Source organism: Odontomachus brunneus, unplaced genomic scaffold (assembly GCF_010583005.1).
Source record: "Odontomachus brunneus isolate Ranch 3 - 2012 unplaced genomic scaffold, Obru_v1 Obru_scaffold_006, whole genome shotgun sequence".
In the NCBI taxonomy this organism is placed as follows: domain Eukaryota; kingdom Metazoa; phylum Arthropoda; class Insecta; order Hymenoptera; family Formicidae; genus Odontomachus; species Odontomachus brunneus.
The window spans coordinates 1,440,272-1,458,668 of NW_022639456.1; the positions used below are offsets into that span (position 1 = coordinate 1,440,272).

Here is an 18,397-nt window from a genome sequence, read left to right on the forward strand (position 1 = left end):
TATATATATATATATATATATATATATATATATATATATATATATATATATATATATATATTCGTAATGATATATACGTCGGCGAATGCTCACGCAGAGGAAGAAAGAGAGAGAGAAAGAGCTCATTCTAGGAATACTCAGTCCTCGGAAGCTCGAGTGTGAGAGGAACGTACTTGCTAGTAACGACTTCCGCTTGAGGTGCGACAGCAGACGGTCCTTCCGGCGTGCCATCAGGGGTGAGTTTCTCGACGCTGCCATGTTCCTCTCCACGCGCTGTTTTAGTCGCACCTTCAGCAGGTTCGGCTCCGAGGCTGGCCAATTTTCAGCCGGTTGTTAGTCGGTCATTGTCATACCGAGAGAGAGATAGAGAAAGAGAGGGGGGAGCGGGGGCAGCGGCGGCGGTAGCGGAAGGGGGGTCGGGGCTGGGACGTTGGATCAAAAGCACGAGGCACGAGAACACGATGACGGCCGTCATCATTTTTGTCGTCTTCGTCGTCGAGCTCGCGTTCGCGTTTGCTCTCGCAGCGTTAATTACTTATCAGCGCGCCGCGACGACACGTGACATTCGACATACACCGGCGGAATCTCACTTTTCTTCCCTTCTCGATAAGTGATGTAGATCTTCGAGGAAACGACTGGTTAGTCGCGCGCGACGATTCCTCGCCGAATCGCAAACCTTCTTCTGCACGCGAATTTGCGGATCATACGCGCACGTTGATGCGCAATCATCTTTTGCCCGTATATCAGCTGATGTAACGACAATCGACGCGTGAATCGGCGTGGGATTTGTTGCTCAGCGACCGGTGAATATGGTAAATGTAACATTACCGAGAGCGCTCGCGAGAGAGCGAGCGAACGAAACGGTCTCGACTCGTTATAAGGTCAGATGCGAATTAAAGCGTCACAAGAGGCGGATATTCGAACCCGGAATATACTCGCGAATCATTAAATCGAGAATGAGACGCGTCGAATCACCGATATGTGTGTCGCGTTTGTGTGTTCGGCGTGGGTGTCACCGGATAATCCAATCGAATCTCGTCGAGGAAGACCGTTTCTTCCCTCCCCTTCCCCCTCCCGTTTCCTTGTATTCGCGAGTGTAGAATGTAATCGCGATAATCTCGCGAAGGAAGCGGACGTCGCGTCGACGCGCAAGCTGCTCTGGGACTTCAACTCGTTTCGTACAGCGAAACACCATGCTTTAGTAGACATTCTATCGACACACACGAGCTACCTGTACGAAGTATGCATGTCACACGACAACCACGGGATAATTACCTGTCTTCCTGAGGGGGAAGTCGTCGCCGAACTTCTCCTGGAGCATCTGCGGCATTCGGTAAGGGTGCGCCGCGTTCGTGGTGCTCGACGACTCCGACTGTGGCTGCAGCCTGGATAAGAAAGTGCGCGACAACCGTTACACATCAAAGCTCGACCAGACGACGGTCGGTCGTACAGAAGATGTTTCCATTGACGAAGACGCTCTTATCAAGATACAACAATAATGAGACCGAAATGAATCTGTCGTTTATCTCGACAATGCAAATAAAATGTCAGCGACGCGATCTGCCCGACCAAATTCGCATCTCGATGCTCAACGTCCCTCACACGATCTCCCAAGAAGAGATCTCGTTTGAGAGATGTGTATACTTCGTATTCCTTTCTCTTTTCTTTTTTCACTACCGCCTTGCGACTCGTACTCGCTCGTACTCGCTCGAGACGAAGTTACCATCGGCGAGGACAAGGAAATAACGTTGAGAGCGCATCGGCCGTTGCTAAATGGATAACTGGGCCAGGTTGTGCTATTACCGTTACTTCGTCGGCGGCGGAGAAGAAGACTACGACGACGATCGCGCGCCGGCCCATTGAAAATCGAAACGACCACGGCAAAATTTCGATTCATCGCGAGCCCAGAATCCAGACAGGCGCATCGACGATTAAACTTGTTCTTTTTTTTAATTGACAGTGTTCCGAATTTGGGAACCGACATTATTCCGTCGACCTTCCTATTTCCTCAACTAAAAGAAGAAAATAAGAAAAATGTGATATAAATATTCGGATGGTTATCGCGAAATGTGCCGCAACAGGTAATGAGAAGCTCAATGAAAATCTTTCGCATATAAAGTCGGTTTGAAATTAAATCAAATTAAACGCGCAATGATACATCGTCAGATAATGCACACGCATGTATCCATCTTCAGTACGGATTCATTCTAAAGCCTAAGGATCTATCCTTTATTCGTACAGAGACAGAAATAAGATAAAGTACCAATGTCCAAGCATGTACCGGGACACTCTTTTTGTTTTGATTTTTACACGCAAAAAAGAACTAGCTTCCAGAGCTAAAAAATAGCTGTGGCAGATAAGATTAAACTTAGACGCTACAGCGAAAAATATTAGCTGCTAGAAACAGATGACTGTAGCAAATGATTGTAGCTGTGTGGCAAACTTCTTTAATATATGCATACGATAAGAAATTTAGGAATAACTGCTATTTTCTTAGCTATTTGAAATAATGTGCATTTTTAACGTCACCTAATATATTTGTATTTCATAGCGAATGCATTTTAGCTGTCATAGCCAATTCTTAGCAGTAACAGCTAAACGATTAGCCTTTTGACTAAGTTGAATCTTAGTTGAATCTTTTGACTAGTTTGAATCAGCTACCGCGGTTTAACTGATATTACTAAGTCATTTTTTTGCGTGTAGATACAAATATTTAAACGTTCAATATAAAACAAATGTACAAATATTGAATATGTAAATATATTCTATGTTGAAAGTTTGAGTATTCATATTTAAAGACCAAAACAAGAATGTCCAGATACGTGTGTGGAAATTGGTTTACTTCACTTGAACATTTTTTATTTGCGGGATATAAAGTTTATGTCTGAGAAACAAGATTTATATTTCTGTGAAGCACAGTTTATTTCGTAGGAAATATAGTTTAGTTTGTAGAATAAGGTTTACTTCTATGAAAAAATATAAACTTATATCCCACGAATAAATTTTCAAGTATTTCCAGCGTGAAAAGCGCGAATCGTGTTTCTCCTGAGAGAAGCACTCCGTCCTCCGCACGGAGAGAATATTATAGTCTTGTTTTTCATATTATTTCTTTTCAATTTTCGCTATGTTTCTGGTAGTACAATAACAGACTATCAGTAAGAACTCTGCTTTCTAAAGAGCGCAGTAAATTTTGCTAGAAACGGCTCGAAGTGTTTTAATAGAAACGCTAGAAGTGTTTTAATAGAAGATTTCAATTCCTACAGTAAAGATGTGAGACGAAAGGATGGTCCGCGGAATTGTCGATCTATTCCTCAGTTACAAGATGTTCTAATTTATACTATAAAAATTTTCTCCGTGCATGTCGCATTATCTAATACAACATCGTCTTACCAGCTTCTGTAGCCGGGCGTGCCAGGCACCGCTCCGTTCGCCGCGGCCGCCGCCTCCCGTTGTTTCTTGTTCACCAGGAAGCTCTGCAATCCGTATAAGTGCTTTGTAAATCGAGAACCGTGCTCACGAGATCCAGCGCGTGCCGCTACGCGAGAACTCGGAAAATCAATACTTGGATTGACCGGGTTGCTCAAAAGAGCCTTCCCTCTCTTCGTAGACAGATGATTCCGACCGAACTTGTTCTTAGGGCGTGTCGCCGGATAAAAATGTCGGAAGAGCTTTTTCGCGCGCCAACTCGCGATGTCGAGATCTTTATTCCCCGTTTGTTCTTCCCCACTTTTACTTCTACTTTTACTTATCATTGAATCTCAAATGCTTGCGAGAGCACCAACGATATCGGGTGACATTCGCGCTCCTTTTAGCGCGAGGGATTAACGAGGCTGGACTCACCTGAAGGCGTTGCTTGACTTCCGTGGACGCGTTCGCGCTGTGATCATGCTTGTCCTTCTTCCTGAGCGCCTCCAGCCGCTCCTTCTCTCGCCTCTGCTCCTCCAGCTGCTTCTGCTGCTCCCAGAGCTGCGAAAAGCAAATTGCGTTTCACGTAAGAATCGCGTTTTTCACTTTTGCACAAGATCCTACGTGGCGCTTTTGAGCCGCTAGTGAGAACTGTCAAAACTGCAGGGACTCTCTCTCTCTCTCTCTCTCTCTCTCTCTCTCTCTCTCTCTCTCTCGCCGACGCCTGACGGGGATTATCTCCGAGCACGAAACGGGAATCCAATTAGGCGAGATCTCGCGATTACGATAGTTCTACATGGCTTACGGTCAGACATTTGGATTCTCTCTTTTTCCCCCCGAGGTATCTCGTTTTAATTGGTTTAATGCGGCACGCGCGATTTACCTAGGTCGAGCCATCATCATCATCGTCGTTGTCTACAAATGATGCATACACGATGCTCCCCGACGGCAGTGCGTGATTAGGTCGGTCATGAAGCCGTACTGCATTAATGACCGCGAAGTTCGATGGTGATATTCCGCGCAAGAGTCGTGATGTTTCCCGTGGCCTGTGATATCCCCAGGTCGTGTGAAACATACTTTCCAAGTCCGACCGAGTATACGACTACGCGACTGATACCGATTTGGTGTTATTTCCCCGATAATGTGTCGTGTGCGTCAAGACGAGAGACTTGAAGAAATTCCGTCACGATACGCACATGTATATGCCGGCTGATGTCGACTCCGGAATTCACAGAAAGAAATAACAGAGATTACCGAAACACGCGTGTGTTTGTGTACTTTTTGAGATACCTGTTTGTCGAACATTGTAAGGAATAAACAAATGCACGGCACGAATGTCAAAAAATGGTTGTGTCCTCGACATGCGTAAGATAAGGTGCGCGAAGAAGAAGATACCGATGATGACCTCGGAACCGACGAAACGTAAGCGAGAGGAGATCAGGTCCCAGTGTATCGTCCACCCAGGTCTGCCGTCTATCAAACACGAATGCTGACGGAGAGGGAGGAGCGAGAGAGAAAAAAAGAGCGCGAAGAAGTGACGTTTTGTTCGCGCGGGACAGATGGAATGATGAAGATGCAACAACAAACAGCCGGGGCGCGCACGCACGGAGCACGTTGGCTTAATCAGCCACGTGGGAAAGTCTGGCATTGGCCAGCGGAGAGAGAGAGAGAGAGAGAGAGAGAGAGAGAGAGAGAGAGAGAGAGAGAGAGAGAGAGAGAGGAGAGCGCATTAATCCAATCACGTGTCACGCATAATCTCGCCCACGGCGCGATAAACACGACCTCCCTCTTTCGCGCGTGCATATCTTGGTGCGACGCGCGGATCCTTCTCGCGGAATGTAATAACAGCGGATGAGTTCGGCTGAGCATCGAGCATTTATTAATAGCCCTCGCCGAATAACGTTTGCTTACACAGCCGCGCCGATAAAATCGCGTCTCCGCGAGTGAATGCTGCGTGACTCTCCCTCGCCTTGCCAGCGCAGCCTCTCCCTCCCCCCTCGCGGTCCAGCGTCCAAACCTCGCGGGATGAATCTCCGCATGCTTTCCGCGCGTTCGCGGAAAATGAGGCGCGGATGTTCGCTCGCGACCGTTCACGGGGTTCATCGACATCAGCGCGTCTTTTTCTTTCTCTCTCTCTCTCTCTCTCTCCCTCTCTCTCTCTCTCATTCTCTCTCCCTCCCTCGCACGCGCGCGTTTCGCTGGCATCGTTCTCCGTGTCCACGACACATCTCGTTATTCGCCAATTAATATCCGCGACGCACATACGCGGAACGGGTGCACCTATTAAACTGGGCCGGCTTCTCCGTGCGGAATTGCATTCCTCCGCGTAATCCCTCCTCGCGTTCCCGTAACCCGTCGCGATTCAAGCGGCACATGTGTGTAATACGCGATAAGCGATCTCGCGGGACTAAATATACGGCGAGGAAGAGAGGGGAAGGAAGGAGGGAGGGAGGGAGGGAGGGAGAGAGCTTCCGCGCAACGGTAGTCCGTGCGCGATCCGTGATCGCGTTTGATAAATAATATCAACAATAATTATTCTGATTGTACTACAGCACATGTTATTAAACGATTGCATTAATGACGCGCTGGCGTCAATAATCGTCAATAATAATGAATCGACTGATTATAAGGTGACCAGATTTCCCAGCCCCAAATCCGAAACGCCTCATAAATGTGTAGAGCGGGAGATCACCCATATTATTATTATTATATACATACACGTTTACGCATATACGATATTTCATTTATAAACCTATAAAAAATAACTGAATAACAATAAAGGCTGCTGCGAAGGTAGAAAATATTGCTGAGATAAAACTACTGTCATCCCCTTACTTAAAATCAAGAGAAAGAGAAGAAGTCGAGCTGCTGTATCTGCCAAAGCTATGAATTTTCTTGAGAGCCTTCTTCTTTTTGTCAGGATTTTCAAAATCTCCTGAGCCGGAATAAACCAGGACAATTCGACCGAATTTGGGACAAATCGGGCTCTTGGATAGCACTTGAAAAAATTCAAGACACGGGATAGAAGAGCAGGACTGTGCCGGGAGAAACGGGATGTCTGGTCACCTTACCGATCGCGAGAATTCGGCCAGATATCGAGAATGTCATTGTCTCCTCAACGAGGCACGCGTGGCTGCCTTTGTAAGCGCGATCTAACTTCCTGCTCGGCTGCTCATGGTCGTCCGTAAAACTCGAAATAGCGCGCTTATTCATCCACGTGGATGATCGCGTAACAACAACGGCGGGACGGGGAAAAAGAAGGCAAGATCGTAACGACTAATAAAGCGCAGTCCGGCGACCAATAAAGCAAATCGGCGCCCGCGTTGCTGCACGAGCAATCCGCGCGCAGTCCACCTGCCAGCGCGGGAACACCTGCGCGCACCTGTTAACACCTCCCTCGCCCGGAGAGCACGGCGAGTCGGAAGTGACGTCGGCACGCGCCACAGGTGCTGCGCGTCCGTGTGTTTACGTTATCCCGAAAATAGTGTTTCGCGTTATCACGAAAGGCCGCACAAAAAACGGTGCGAGAAAGGAAAAAGTGGATGGAAAGCGAACTCGTCGAAGAATTTTCACGAGCTCCCTCGCGTCAAAGAGTTCGAGTAAAGCGCGCTCGACATTTTTCCGACGATAAGGAAGAGATGGTTAGGCAGCCGTCGATGTAGGGGAGAGACGGGATCGATACATTTGGTTCGTGTATCTATTATTGTGAAAATGATAGTGGAAAATATTCCATATTTTTCCTACGTTCTAAAAAAACATTTTGCGACTCTCTTGTCTCCCTTGAAATCGAATTTTCCTAGCCTGCTATATCAGCGCGCTGTTTTGATTTGCGCGTCGTGCATAAATGGCGATTTCCGCGATGGATATGCGACGAAGTTGCGTGTGCGAGAAGATTATACGATACGCCGACGAATCCATGCATAATTACGCATAAACGAGCGTGTCACGGACATATACGTGTGATAATGAGAGATGGAAAGACCGAGCGACCGCTCGTGGTGAAGAAATGTGCAGAAATTCACGAGCGCGGAATATAAAATATGAAACATTGCGTTCATCAAGTATTTCTGCGTCGCACTTTCTCGTTAATGAAAAATTGCCGTTAAATTCCCGGCACCGCGAATATATAAAACTGATGCCGGTGTGAAACTTTCGCGTATTTTACGACAGATATAAAAGTGGATGTACTAAAATTGGACATATTAAAATTGTACATAATAAAATTGGATATAATTAAAGTTGGGCGTATAACAAAGGTAACGGGTTGATCAATATTACAACGGTGCGACGTAATTCTTTTTGGCTCAAACGAATCAAAATGTTCAGTTTGATGAGTTTTACTTGCACACACACACACACACACACACATATATACAACTGGTGTGTTAAAATTGTCAGCCAACCTGCACATAAGGGAGAGTGGGGCAAATAGTGACGGATTTTTTTTCTCCCTCGTGTAAGCTATTTTCAAGTTGTCGAGATCGGATGTTTTACTAAAACGATACTTTCCACCTTTAATTATACGAAAAACTTAAGTATAAAACCCATAAGTCATATGGAATAACTAAATTTCTATAGAAACTAAAATTTGTCACTATTTGCCCCAGCAAATGGTGACAATCATGAAAAACTCCTGAACTTCCATTCAGTCTCTTTTTTGACGACGTATGACTAACTAAAAATTGAAATATTTCTTTACTGCCATATGTAAGAATTTTATTAAAACAAATGATAATAAAATCTAATTTTAGTGAAATAATATGACGTGCTTTTGAAAAGTGATTTTTCAAATTACTTATTAATATTTTCTGTATTTAAACCTAGTTTAATGGCATTTAAGTTACATCCAACAAAATAAATAGGAAGAAATGCAATTCAACTAACACTGAATAAGTCAAATAACGTTATTTAAAATTTGTCACTCTTTGCCCTAGGAGTTGCTTCTTCTTTTAAAACACTTAAAACAATAAACGAATTGATATATACATATAGAGGTTAGATCACACTAGAAGAAACATATATCGTACAACGTTGAACAAGTAAAATCTCATTTAGGGATTCGAGAGTCAAAACAATCTAAATAGAAATACCCGAATAAGATTCAGGTTTTATCTTGTTTCACAAAGGCCAAAATTTTAAGCTTCTTTATTAGCTACGTTTGGCTTAGCAGTTTAATTGTTTTTTTTCAAAGATGATTAGATGTTATTGACGGTGGTAATAGAATAGACGCGGGAAATATAGGAGAAATTTAAACTGTCACTATTTGCCTCCCTCTCCCTTACATATATTTTACGTTAAAAATTTAAATATTCGTATTTCAAAATCAGAACAATAAGAATGTTCCAAGCACATTGGTACTTCTACTTTGCTTCAAATCGACACATGTAAGGAGCTTCGCTCCTCGACTGTCGTTTCCAGGAAATTTCACACGCTCCTCTCGTTTTGAGCGAGACATTTTGCGGAAAATCGCGCGGTCAGTTTCTCCCAGTTTCACCCGGACAACGACGTTTGCGCTTTTCCTCCTCGCACGCGAGGCTCGCCATTATTCCGGCGTAGCCGTCGTGTTTCCCGCCGGTGTGTTCGCCAGCACCCCGGCGAGGATAGAAAATTCGCATCCGCATCGCACAGTTTGCGAGCCGCGCGTCGCGTGCCTGTCGCCGAGAACAAGCCGTGTGCCGAAGTGCGAGCGTACTCGTCGGTTGTCGGAGTGCCGGACGGGAATCGCGGGATTCCGCGGCGCGAGGCGATGCCCAGTTTATTTTCATGATCAACCGTTATTGTTATTATCGCATTCGTGACGCACGTTACGCGCTTCGCCGACAATGAGAGGAATATTCCGCTGGACTTTCGACCGGCAGGGAGACGCGAATGGCCGCGCGACGGCGGCCGGTGCTCTCCGTCGGTGGTAGTAGTGGCGATGGTGGTGGTGGAACAGGACGACGTCGACGATATTCGCGACTAGCCGTCGTTCCCAGAGCCATCGCCGCCGCCACCGGCGCGGAGACGGGGACGGGAGAGCGTCGGATAAAACGCGAGAAGGATTCTCTATTACGGCCGGATAATGCGCGTGTAATGCGCGGCCGATGCTGTTGCCGCTAACCGCCCCGAAGTAACGCCACGAGTGATGGTCGTGCCTCGGGCGAGACGTCGACGAGCGTCGTCCCCGGGGCTTTGCACGCGAGGATGAAACCGTCAGGACGAGGAGACGGTGATAGATAGATAGGCAGATAGACGTCGGCGAGGGACCGGTTGGGAATTGCGGCTTAAATAATTCGTTCTGACGCTGCGATTGGAAACGCGAGAGGGGACCGCGCGAAAATAACAATAACCTAGGAAACTCGATTGTCTAAGTAATTTCGGTCGTTCGGAGACAGCACGGCGAAAATATTCCCGAATTCATTTGGAATCGACCGTCGTCGAGGAGCCGTTCGTTTTAGCGTCTCGCAATGGCATTGGGGAGCTTTTCTTAATAAGATATGAATTTTGCAAATGCAAGGTACATACACGGAGAGGATATTATGATTGCCTCTTTTCATTGCAAAATCGTCTCGATTTTATGGTGTTTCTAGTAGCGAAGTTAAGCAGACTATGCTAAAATACGCCTCGGTTACAAAATAGTAGTAATTTCTACTATACACTGAGAGAAATTACTCGATAAGGAATTAACAAACGAATATTTCTGGTCAAAATATCGATGAATTTTTATATACAATCAGGAAACATACGATGGAAAATATTGGTTCATGATTTTTTGATCGGTTCATCTGATGAAATGTCATTAGGATCGGAAGCATTAATTTAATCGAATATCCTGATAGGATACGAAAATTTATCGATATTTTGATCGGAAATATCCGTTTGTTAATTTTTCATCGGATAATTTCTCTTAATGTAAAATTATCTCCGTGTACATCTGTCAGACTCTAATAAAATTTCGCGTTCCAGGGTTCGACGCAGTCTCGTATTTGCACGGTTAAGACTCACCTTCAGTTGCTCCTGCATCTGCTGCTCTTGCAGTTGTCGTCCCTGCGCCTCATACTTCTGCCAGAGTATCTGCTGCTGAAGCTGATAGTGCTGCTGTAGCTGGAAGCAAATCCAGATATCTCAAGGGTAATATTCTCAGTCGAGGTTTGCGACTTACAAGATACCCGAGAAGGCAGGGTGAACGCTTCTTCTTCTACGGAACTGTCATAATCCGACGATCGCGATCGTCGGGGCAGGTTGCGCGATCGTTCGTCGCGGGACTTTCCCCTTTCCTTCCCGATCGAAATCGTCTCGGGAGACCTCGCTTCTATCGCGGTATCACCTCGTTCCTCTTTTTCTTCTCCGCCGCGGAGTATATTAATTTACAGACAGACACGTTCATCCTCTCGATTCACAAGGGCAGAGACGCGCGGGAGCGACGCGTGCAGAGCGTCTGCGGCGCGGAATAAAAGAATTCGATAAAAGGGGGAACAAACACGCAGATGCAGATTTATGTACGGGCGGCTTTTCAGCGTGTTTCTGAATAAAAGCTTTTGTGAGTCGCGTCGAGTCGCGTTGCGAGTGGAAACGCGGAGGTAAGCACAGAGCCACCGCCGCCACCGTCGTTGTCACCGTTGACCGACGGTGCAAAGTTTCACGCCAACGGCATCCGACTCGTTTAATCCAATTCACCGCGTCTCGACCGCGGGGATATTTTTTTCCGTTTCGCTTGTCGTTTCGCACGTGGGCGAGGCTACGAGTCGCCTTTTCTCAGAAGGAAGTGCGTGGGCCGCTGACACAGAGACCAAAGTGATTTCGCCAATTGGTTACGTCCGCGAATGAGAGCGCGCGCGTTTGCGTGCCGATGCGACGCGATCTCTGTGTGCCCGGCTACCCTTCTCTCTTTCTCCCTCGGTGCAGCGCACACGTGTGCGCGCACGTCGGATACACAGTCAGCTTCACGATGAATTTAATTTCGCGCGAGACTATCCTCGCCTCGACAGTCGAACATCACGCTGTGTCGTCGCACTTGGCCGTTGTCCGTCGCCTGTCACCATTCCGGACGTCGATCTGTCAACGATCGACCGCGGCGGCCTTGTCGAAGTATCGATCCTGCGAAATTCTGCGACGAGCCCTTTCGATCCGCATGATGCCGCTGCACTAAATCGTAACGTCGAACACGAGAGAGAGGATCAAGTAGACGGCAGTGAGAGATCGATCGAGCCCGAAGAAACCAGGCAGGAGAAGAACACGAGATGAATCTCACCGAGCAATACAGAGCGAAGGCCTTCGCCTTCGTAGCGCCTTCGAGCGAGGGTCCGGTTGCGGGGTGGAAAGGATACGCTTTTCGGATCACCCTCCTCGCGCTAGGATTCGGCATTTACGTTCTGCTGTTCAGAAAGAAGAACCCGTCCGGCGGAAGGTGGAGCTCACGTGGGAGTCGGGATGTCTCGGACAGCGGCCCGGATGACGATGCGAGCGGCGTGACGAGAGAGCTCAGGTACGATTTCTCAGGGGCAACAGCAGCGGTGTTCATCTTTCCATCTGTCGAAGTTGTCCTCAATTTCGAGAGAGAGAGAGAGAGAGAGAGAGAGAGAGAGAGAACGCGATTTTGAGAAAGTAAGGTCTCCACCCTTGCCCCCTCGACAGCGACGACGACGCGCCGGTGGTCCCATACAACGGCGAGGTCTGCCCGATCTGTCTCGGGGCGCCCAAGATCGGCGTGAAGGCGCCCTGCGGTCACTTGCTGTGCGCGGATTGCCTGGCGAGTTACTGCGACGTCAGAATCGCACCTGCGCCGCCACCTTGCCCGTTATGCAGAGCGCCGCTGAATTCCGTGGCCTTGGCATGCGACTTTGTTAGTACTGCATACCGCGATCGCGCCGTTTCGCGCCGATGCTGTTGACGGACACGTTGATTGCGACTCGCAATGGCTCACATGCCGCAGTGTCTCGTGATTTTTTAACAGATTTTCATAAAAGGGAAAGGAGTTCTCAGAGGTTTTCTGTTGTATGTATGTTCCCTCATAACCTTGAGAATCATTGAGTCTACAATACGCCCTTTGCTTCATATTCCTTTCTTTCTATCGCCTTTTGGTTTGAAGCCTTCAGCCAGAAAAAGATAACAAGAAACAAAGAAGCGTACGATCAAGCTTGATGGATATTGCGACGAAACTTTTTGTAACTTGTTCAGTATGTTATCCGCATGGTTGCTTCGACTAGTGTCATTACTCAAGTTTGTTCAGGTGACCTGGACATTAGGTAATTCCATTACTTTCCTGAACATCCGAAAACACCTTAAACACCTAATTAAAGTTGCAAAACGAAACTTTAATTTTTAATGGACTTTAAGAGAAAAGGAACCTTTTCAAAGACAAACTTTTAGTAAATAATGAAAAAATACGAAAAAAATTTTTTTAATGAAAATAAACCGCCTTCGAAAATCTCAAGAACTCTAACAAATATCAAATAATTTTGACTCAATATTTTTCCGGGTAACTACAATCTTATTCTAATATCCTGACAATTTAGAAGTCGGTGCGTAAAAGAGAAATTAGATAGGTAAGTAACAATTAGAGAAATAATGATATAAAAAAAAAAGTAATTTAAGATTAAATTTTCGCGCCGACTTTTAATATTCTTAGAATATTCGAGTAGAATTATTGGTACACACACTGAGAGAAAAAAATAGTTGGAATAACTATAATCTCACTATATTTTATAGTTCGTTTTGGCCTCAAACATATATTTATAGTTCATCTAAACATAAAAATATAGTAGAATAAACACAGATTTATAGTCACCATCTTATTACTCTATATATATGGTAAAGCACCTTTTGGGAATATAATTACATATACCTATATTTGCCAAATATTCCAATTGTATTAACTATATAAAATAGTTAATTTCTCTTACCATTCAATATTTGCTATCTTACTATATTTTTTATTTCAGATAATTATAATTCTTGGTAAAAATTTTACACGGGTCAGTTATACTATGCTAATATTGTAAATATTACAAATATTATGGTAACATTTACTATAAAAATTATATTCCTAGCTATAATCTTTAGTATGCCATTATAGTTCCAAATATCATATATTTTTCTCTCAGTGCAGAAATATTGTGAGTCAAGATTATTTCATACTGTTTAGAACTTTGGTAGTTTCTGAAGGCGGTTTACTTTTGTCGTCAATTTCGTCCGCAGGCCATCCTGAGCTCCAAAACGGTAGGTCCGAACACAATCATGGTGCAGGACTGGATACGCGAGTACAATAATCATCGCGGTCTAATGACGCAGGGACGGACCGCTCTGACGTCGCGATTTATCCTCCTCTTCAATATCCTGACCCTATTTTTGCTCGTCGGATTGATCGTCACGAGGCTGCAGGTTTTCGCGAATATTTAAGTTCGATCTACAACACTCGCGTTTTTGCTCGAAAATAATACACGATCAATGTGAGATCTCGTGCAATATCATACGAAATTATTTTTCGTTCTTCTCTTTTGGCAATGAACGATATTCTCTCACTGGTAACTCTCACATCATCGAGTAAAGAGCGAAGGAAGATAATGCCACTGACAATTATATAGCGATATTAATTCCGGATTTGATATGCACAGACACTCTCCTGGGAAAATTGAGTGCACGCTTTCGCGATCGATATCATTCATGGATATATGATAATCGTGCGTCCAGTTCAAGAGAGTCAAGGCACCAATTGCGAGCGAATCTAAATTTACCGGTACGTGACGGGACGCCTACGCGCCTGTGTTGGTTCGCGAATCTCGCGAGTGACGCTAAAATTATCGATTGTAACATCCCTGCTTTCAGTGGCTGCGAAGATGGTTCGTCGTGGCGAACTTCTCTCCCTAGGTGGGACGCGTGAAAGATAAGGATCCACTGCTTTTTCGCATATACTGTGCGTAAATCGTAGCGGGGTAATCGATTCGGGAATCAGTCAGTTACTCGGAACGAGTTGAATCTTCTGCGACGTTTCTCCTCGGCTCGTTTCATTTCGCGAATAAATCTACGGACACGGCGATCGATTAATGTTTCCTACATTGTCCGACATAGTCGAGAAATAAAGTGACAGATTCCTGCCGTTGTGTGTCATTCTTTTATTGTCTCACAGCGAAAAGACTGCAGGAAAATGTTCAGAACGTCTCAACATCATAGGACACACAGACAGCTGTGTGCACGTGAGCGTTGACTTGTCTCTTTGCGACGGTATCTCGATGCCTATCTAGTTTTATTTACCGTCTTCGATCGTTTAGTCTACGGAGAAAAATAATTTTGCTCTTTTAGCAAAATTGTCGTTGCTACTGCATATTCGTAGTGACATCAAAAAAATTTAGTTGACTTAACCAATTTTACAAATTATTCCTTATCAGAGCAGAAACAGTTTCGTTGCTACACTGAGAGAAAAATGTATGATATTTGGAACTATAATGGCATAGTAAAAATATTATAGTTAGGAATATAATTTTTATAGTAAATGTTACCATAATATTTTTAATATTTACAATATAAGTATAGTATAACTGATCCGAGTAAAATTTTTACCAAGAATTATAATTATTTAAAATAAAAAATATGGTAAGGTGGCAAATATTGAATGGTAAGAGAAATTAACTATTTTATATAGTCAATACAATTGGAATATTTGGCAAATATAGGTACATGTAACTATATTCCCAAAAGGTGCTTTACCATATATATAGAGTAATAAGATGGTGACTATAAATCTGTGTTCATTCTACTACATCTTCATGTTTAGATGAACTATAAATATATGTTTGAGGCCAAAACGAACTATAAAATATAGTGAGATTATAGTTATTCCAACTATTTTTTTCTCTCAGTGCAGGATAGAAAAAATTTGTTGAATATATTTGTCCTAAGAATCACGTTAATTCGCTATCGATGCAAAATAATGTATTCTTAGCAAATTTATTTGCTATCGGAGCAAAATTGCAACTGCTTGTATAAATCTATCATGATTCTTATGGCATAATAATTTGTAGATTCAGCAAATTATATCCAGCAAATAATTAGTATTCTTAGCAAGTTTTTTTTCTTTTTGCCGTCCATATAATAACGAAAAGAATTTGCTAGACCAACAAAAAATTTGCTGGGCAAGCAAATTATTTTTCTCCGTGTACAATTAATTACGAGGAGCTACTCGACTGGACGTTATTTATTATAAATCGTATATAAATCGTAATCGACGTATTATAAATCTACACGCTAGCAAGAATCACCGACTAGAAATTTATCCCATCGTCCTAATCCTAAGGTTGATCCTAATCAGTTGTTTGGTTTATACAAAGTATGATGTTATTAGTTCCTACCTATTAATAATCCCGATTATTAATAAGGTCCTGATTTATCAGGATCTGATAACATCATCTTGTGCAGATAACTGATTGAAATCAACTTGATGAGGACCATGGGACCTAAATTTTTAGTCGGGCATGTCTCAAAACGCACAATTATATGCGAAGAATTAATTATCTCAGTGTAGATCACAATCACAATGTTTGATTACAGATTTCAGTTTCGCAAGAGCAACATGTCGTAATCGATCGCGCAAGTTGCGTTATCGCATTAAAAATGCGATGGATGCCCGAGCCACGTACAATTCACAGCCGCCAATGTCGGTTGTCGGTATACACGAGATAAACGACGCATTAGGCAAGGCTATCGTCGCATATCGATAGCACTGTATGAACTCCGTCGCGGAAATATTCTCCGAGCAAGGAGGCAGCCGCGACCAAGCCACGTGGAAAATAACGCCGCCGCCTGCCTCCTCGTCGCGTTACACGACTGCGTCGTTGCCGAGGTGGTAACAGGAACGCGTCAGGTAATCGAAATCGGATTCTATTCGGCGAGCGAGCGCATCAAAGACCGTCTACAACGCTCACGCAGTCACGTGTTAAGGTCGTAATACTGCTGTCTACTGTAAATCGATCACAATCCGTTCCTCTCTCTCTCTCTCTCTCTCTCTCTCTTGGTAGCAGGCTTTAATGGCCCTTTCACCACAACTTGGTAATAGGAGTTGAATGAGTATGAGACTTATAGATTTAGGTTCGTTTCTTGGAGGAATTCAAGAAGGTATTTAGGTAAAAGATCGCAGCCTCCAGATCTTGCACGGAAAAAAAAGATTTGCTAATAATATAAACAACTAAAAATATTAGCTGTGCAGGAGAAAATTTTCTTGCTTTCATAGCAAAATTATTTAGTTGTAATAGCTAAAAGATTTGTTATATATATATATATATATATATTAGCAAATCTTTTAGCTATCACAACTAAATAACTTTGCTACGAGAGAAAATTTGCTCCTGCAGCTAATATTTTTAGTTGTCCATATATTAGCAAATCTCTTTTTCTGTGTGGAAATTTAGAATATTGACGTTAAATAATCCGTTCCTCTCGCGTAAATTCGTGAAGGATGGAAAGCCTCATTGACAAGTTCAATGGAGCCTTTCATTTTTCACGAGTTTACGCGGAGGAAATAGGTGCACGATCAATTCTGCGGACAACTAGTGTGTTACGACTTTAGAACGCACCTGCGACTGCATTGTGGACGACCCCTTACTCGGTATGCGCAATTCCACGTGGCGTGCCGTCCCGTGCGTGCGTATCGCATCGGGTCGCGATTTCTGTCGGACGATCGATGTCTACGCGCCGCGCTCGGCCTCGCTTCTGTGCGTAGTAGCTCGTTACGTTGCTCTCGCAATATGGTAGACAAAGGATGTCCATTAAACTTTGTGCCTTAATTCATTGACGAATCCCGCGAGCGCGCGCGGAAGGTCGAAGTCCCTCTCTTTCTCTCTCTAAACAAACCACAAGTCTGCACGGAAAAAAAGCTGTTTGCCGCAGCTAAAATAGTTGTAATATATGGACTATCTAAAAAATGTTGCTGCGTTAGCAACACTTTTCGTTGCAACAGCAAATTTTCTTGCTGTGAGATCGACGTAATACCAAGTTGTTAGAACATGTTGCTGTTGTACGAAAAGAATTTGTTCCAAGAAAAGTAGCTAGCTCAGCAATATTTTATAAGTGTTTATATATTACGACTTTCTTTTTCTACACAATTCCATAAGAAAGAAACAAACGCAATGTAATTGTTTGTGTGGAGAGAACTCCGCAAATGAATTCCGTGGCAGCGAACGTGTGTATGTGTGTGTGTGTGTGTATGCTAATTATTCGTTAAGTGATACGCCGTTCGCAAAACTGGCTGTCGTTGAATCAGTCAGCTGATTAACTGCTCCATCGTGCCGATCTTTTCTCACAGCGTTTCCTCGAAAGAGGAAAAAATAAAATATGTGCGCAGATTAATATGGACGAAGAAACTAGTATGGAAGCACGAAGATTATTCTCGCAGGATCATTATCATGAGAGAGATCTCGTTATTTCTCCGCTTATGCAATACGGAGTGTATCCTCTCTCATTATTTTTCATTGTGGAATCGGAGAGGTGGTGTTCGAAATGCGAACAGGGACGTGATTTCGATTGAAAATGACGAATTACGCCACGCGCCCCTTAAATCGCCCGTCGTCGCATCTGAGTTACGCTCCGAAAGTTGCATTTAATTGCATCCCAAATTATTCGCGTGGCTCTTCTCCGCGTTCTGTTTTCGAGGCGAGGACTCAGCTGCTCGCGCAACGAAGTGATATGCCGCAGTTGCGGGATAACGTGTGTGTGTATGTGCAAATATATATATGTGTGTGTGTACACACATACATACACGCGTGATATATTTTCTTTCCGGCGGATTCTCCGCAGCATTAAACGCGACCTTGGCGGAAGTATCGGCGACCTTGAACTTAATTGCGATGTAACTAAACCGCGCGCGGCTGCATCGATCGAATTCAGCCGAAACCGAGCGCCGGTTGCGGTAATCCAAACTTCGCCCGTTCCGACGACTGCGCGTTTCTGCAAATAGATATCCCATCTCGCTCGCGATCTAGCACAATATTCGCGCGAAAGACGCGGCGTATATACCGGAGAGGGG

General features: G+C 44.3%; 2 protein-coding genes across 20 annotated transcripts in view; one reads left to right on the plus strand and one right to left on the minus strand.

Annotated features, from left to right (window-relative positions):
- LOC116853599 (histone deacetylase 5) overlaps positions 1-18,397 on the minus strand; it is a 138,003-nt gene that overhangs the window by 9,594 nt on the left and 110,012 nt on the right. For 16 of the 19 annotated variants that reach the window (XM_032834813.1, XM_032834805.1, XM_032834821.1 and 13 more), the window contains 5 exons: positions 10,390-10,488; positions 3,841-3,966; positions 3,391-3,473; positions 1,276-1,385; positions 174-311 (listed from right to left, as the gene is read on the minus strand). In XM_032834813.1, coding sequence (XP_032690704.1) covers positions 174-311; positions 1,276-1,385; positions 3,391-3,473; positions 3,841-3,966; positions 10,390-10,488 — 556 coding nt within the window. The remainder of the gene's footprint in view (positions 1-173; positions 312-1,275; positions 1,386-3,390; positions 3,474-3,840; positions 3,967-10,389; positions 10,489-18,397) is intronic. The other 3 variants (XM_032834837.1, XM_032834824.1, XM_032834747.1) reach the window with 2 other exon arrangements.
- On the plus strand, positions 11,414-14,329 carry LOC116853696. Its single transcript, XM_032834872.1, has 5 exons — positions 11,414-11,869; positions 12,019-12,226; positions 13,582-13,764; positions 13,998-14,119; positions 14,209-14,329. The coding sequence occupies exons 1-4, from the start codon at positions 11,625-11,627 to the stop codon at positions 14,016-14,018; spliced, it is 657 nt and encodes a 218-aa protein (XP_032690763.1). The 5' UTR covers positions 11,414-11,624; the 3' UTR covers positions 14,019-14,119; positions 14,209-14,329.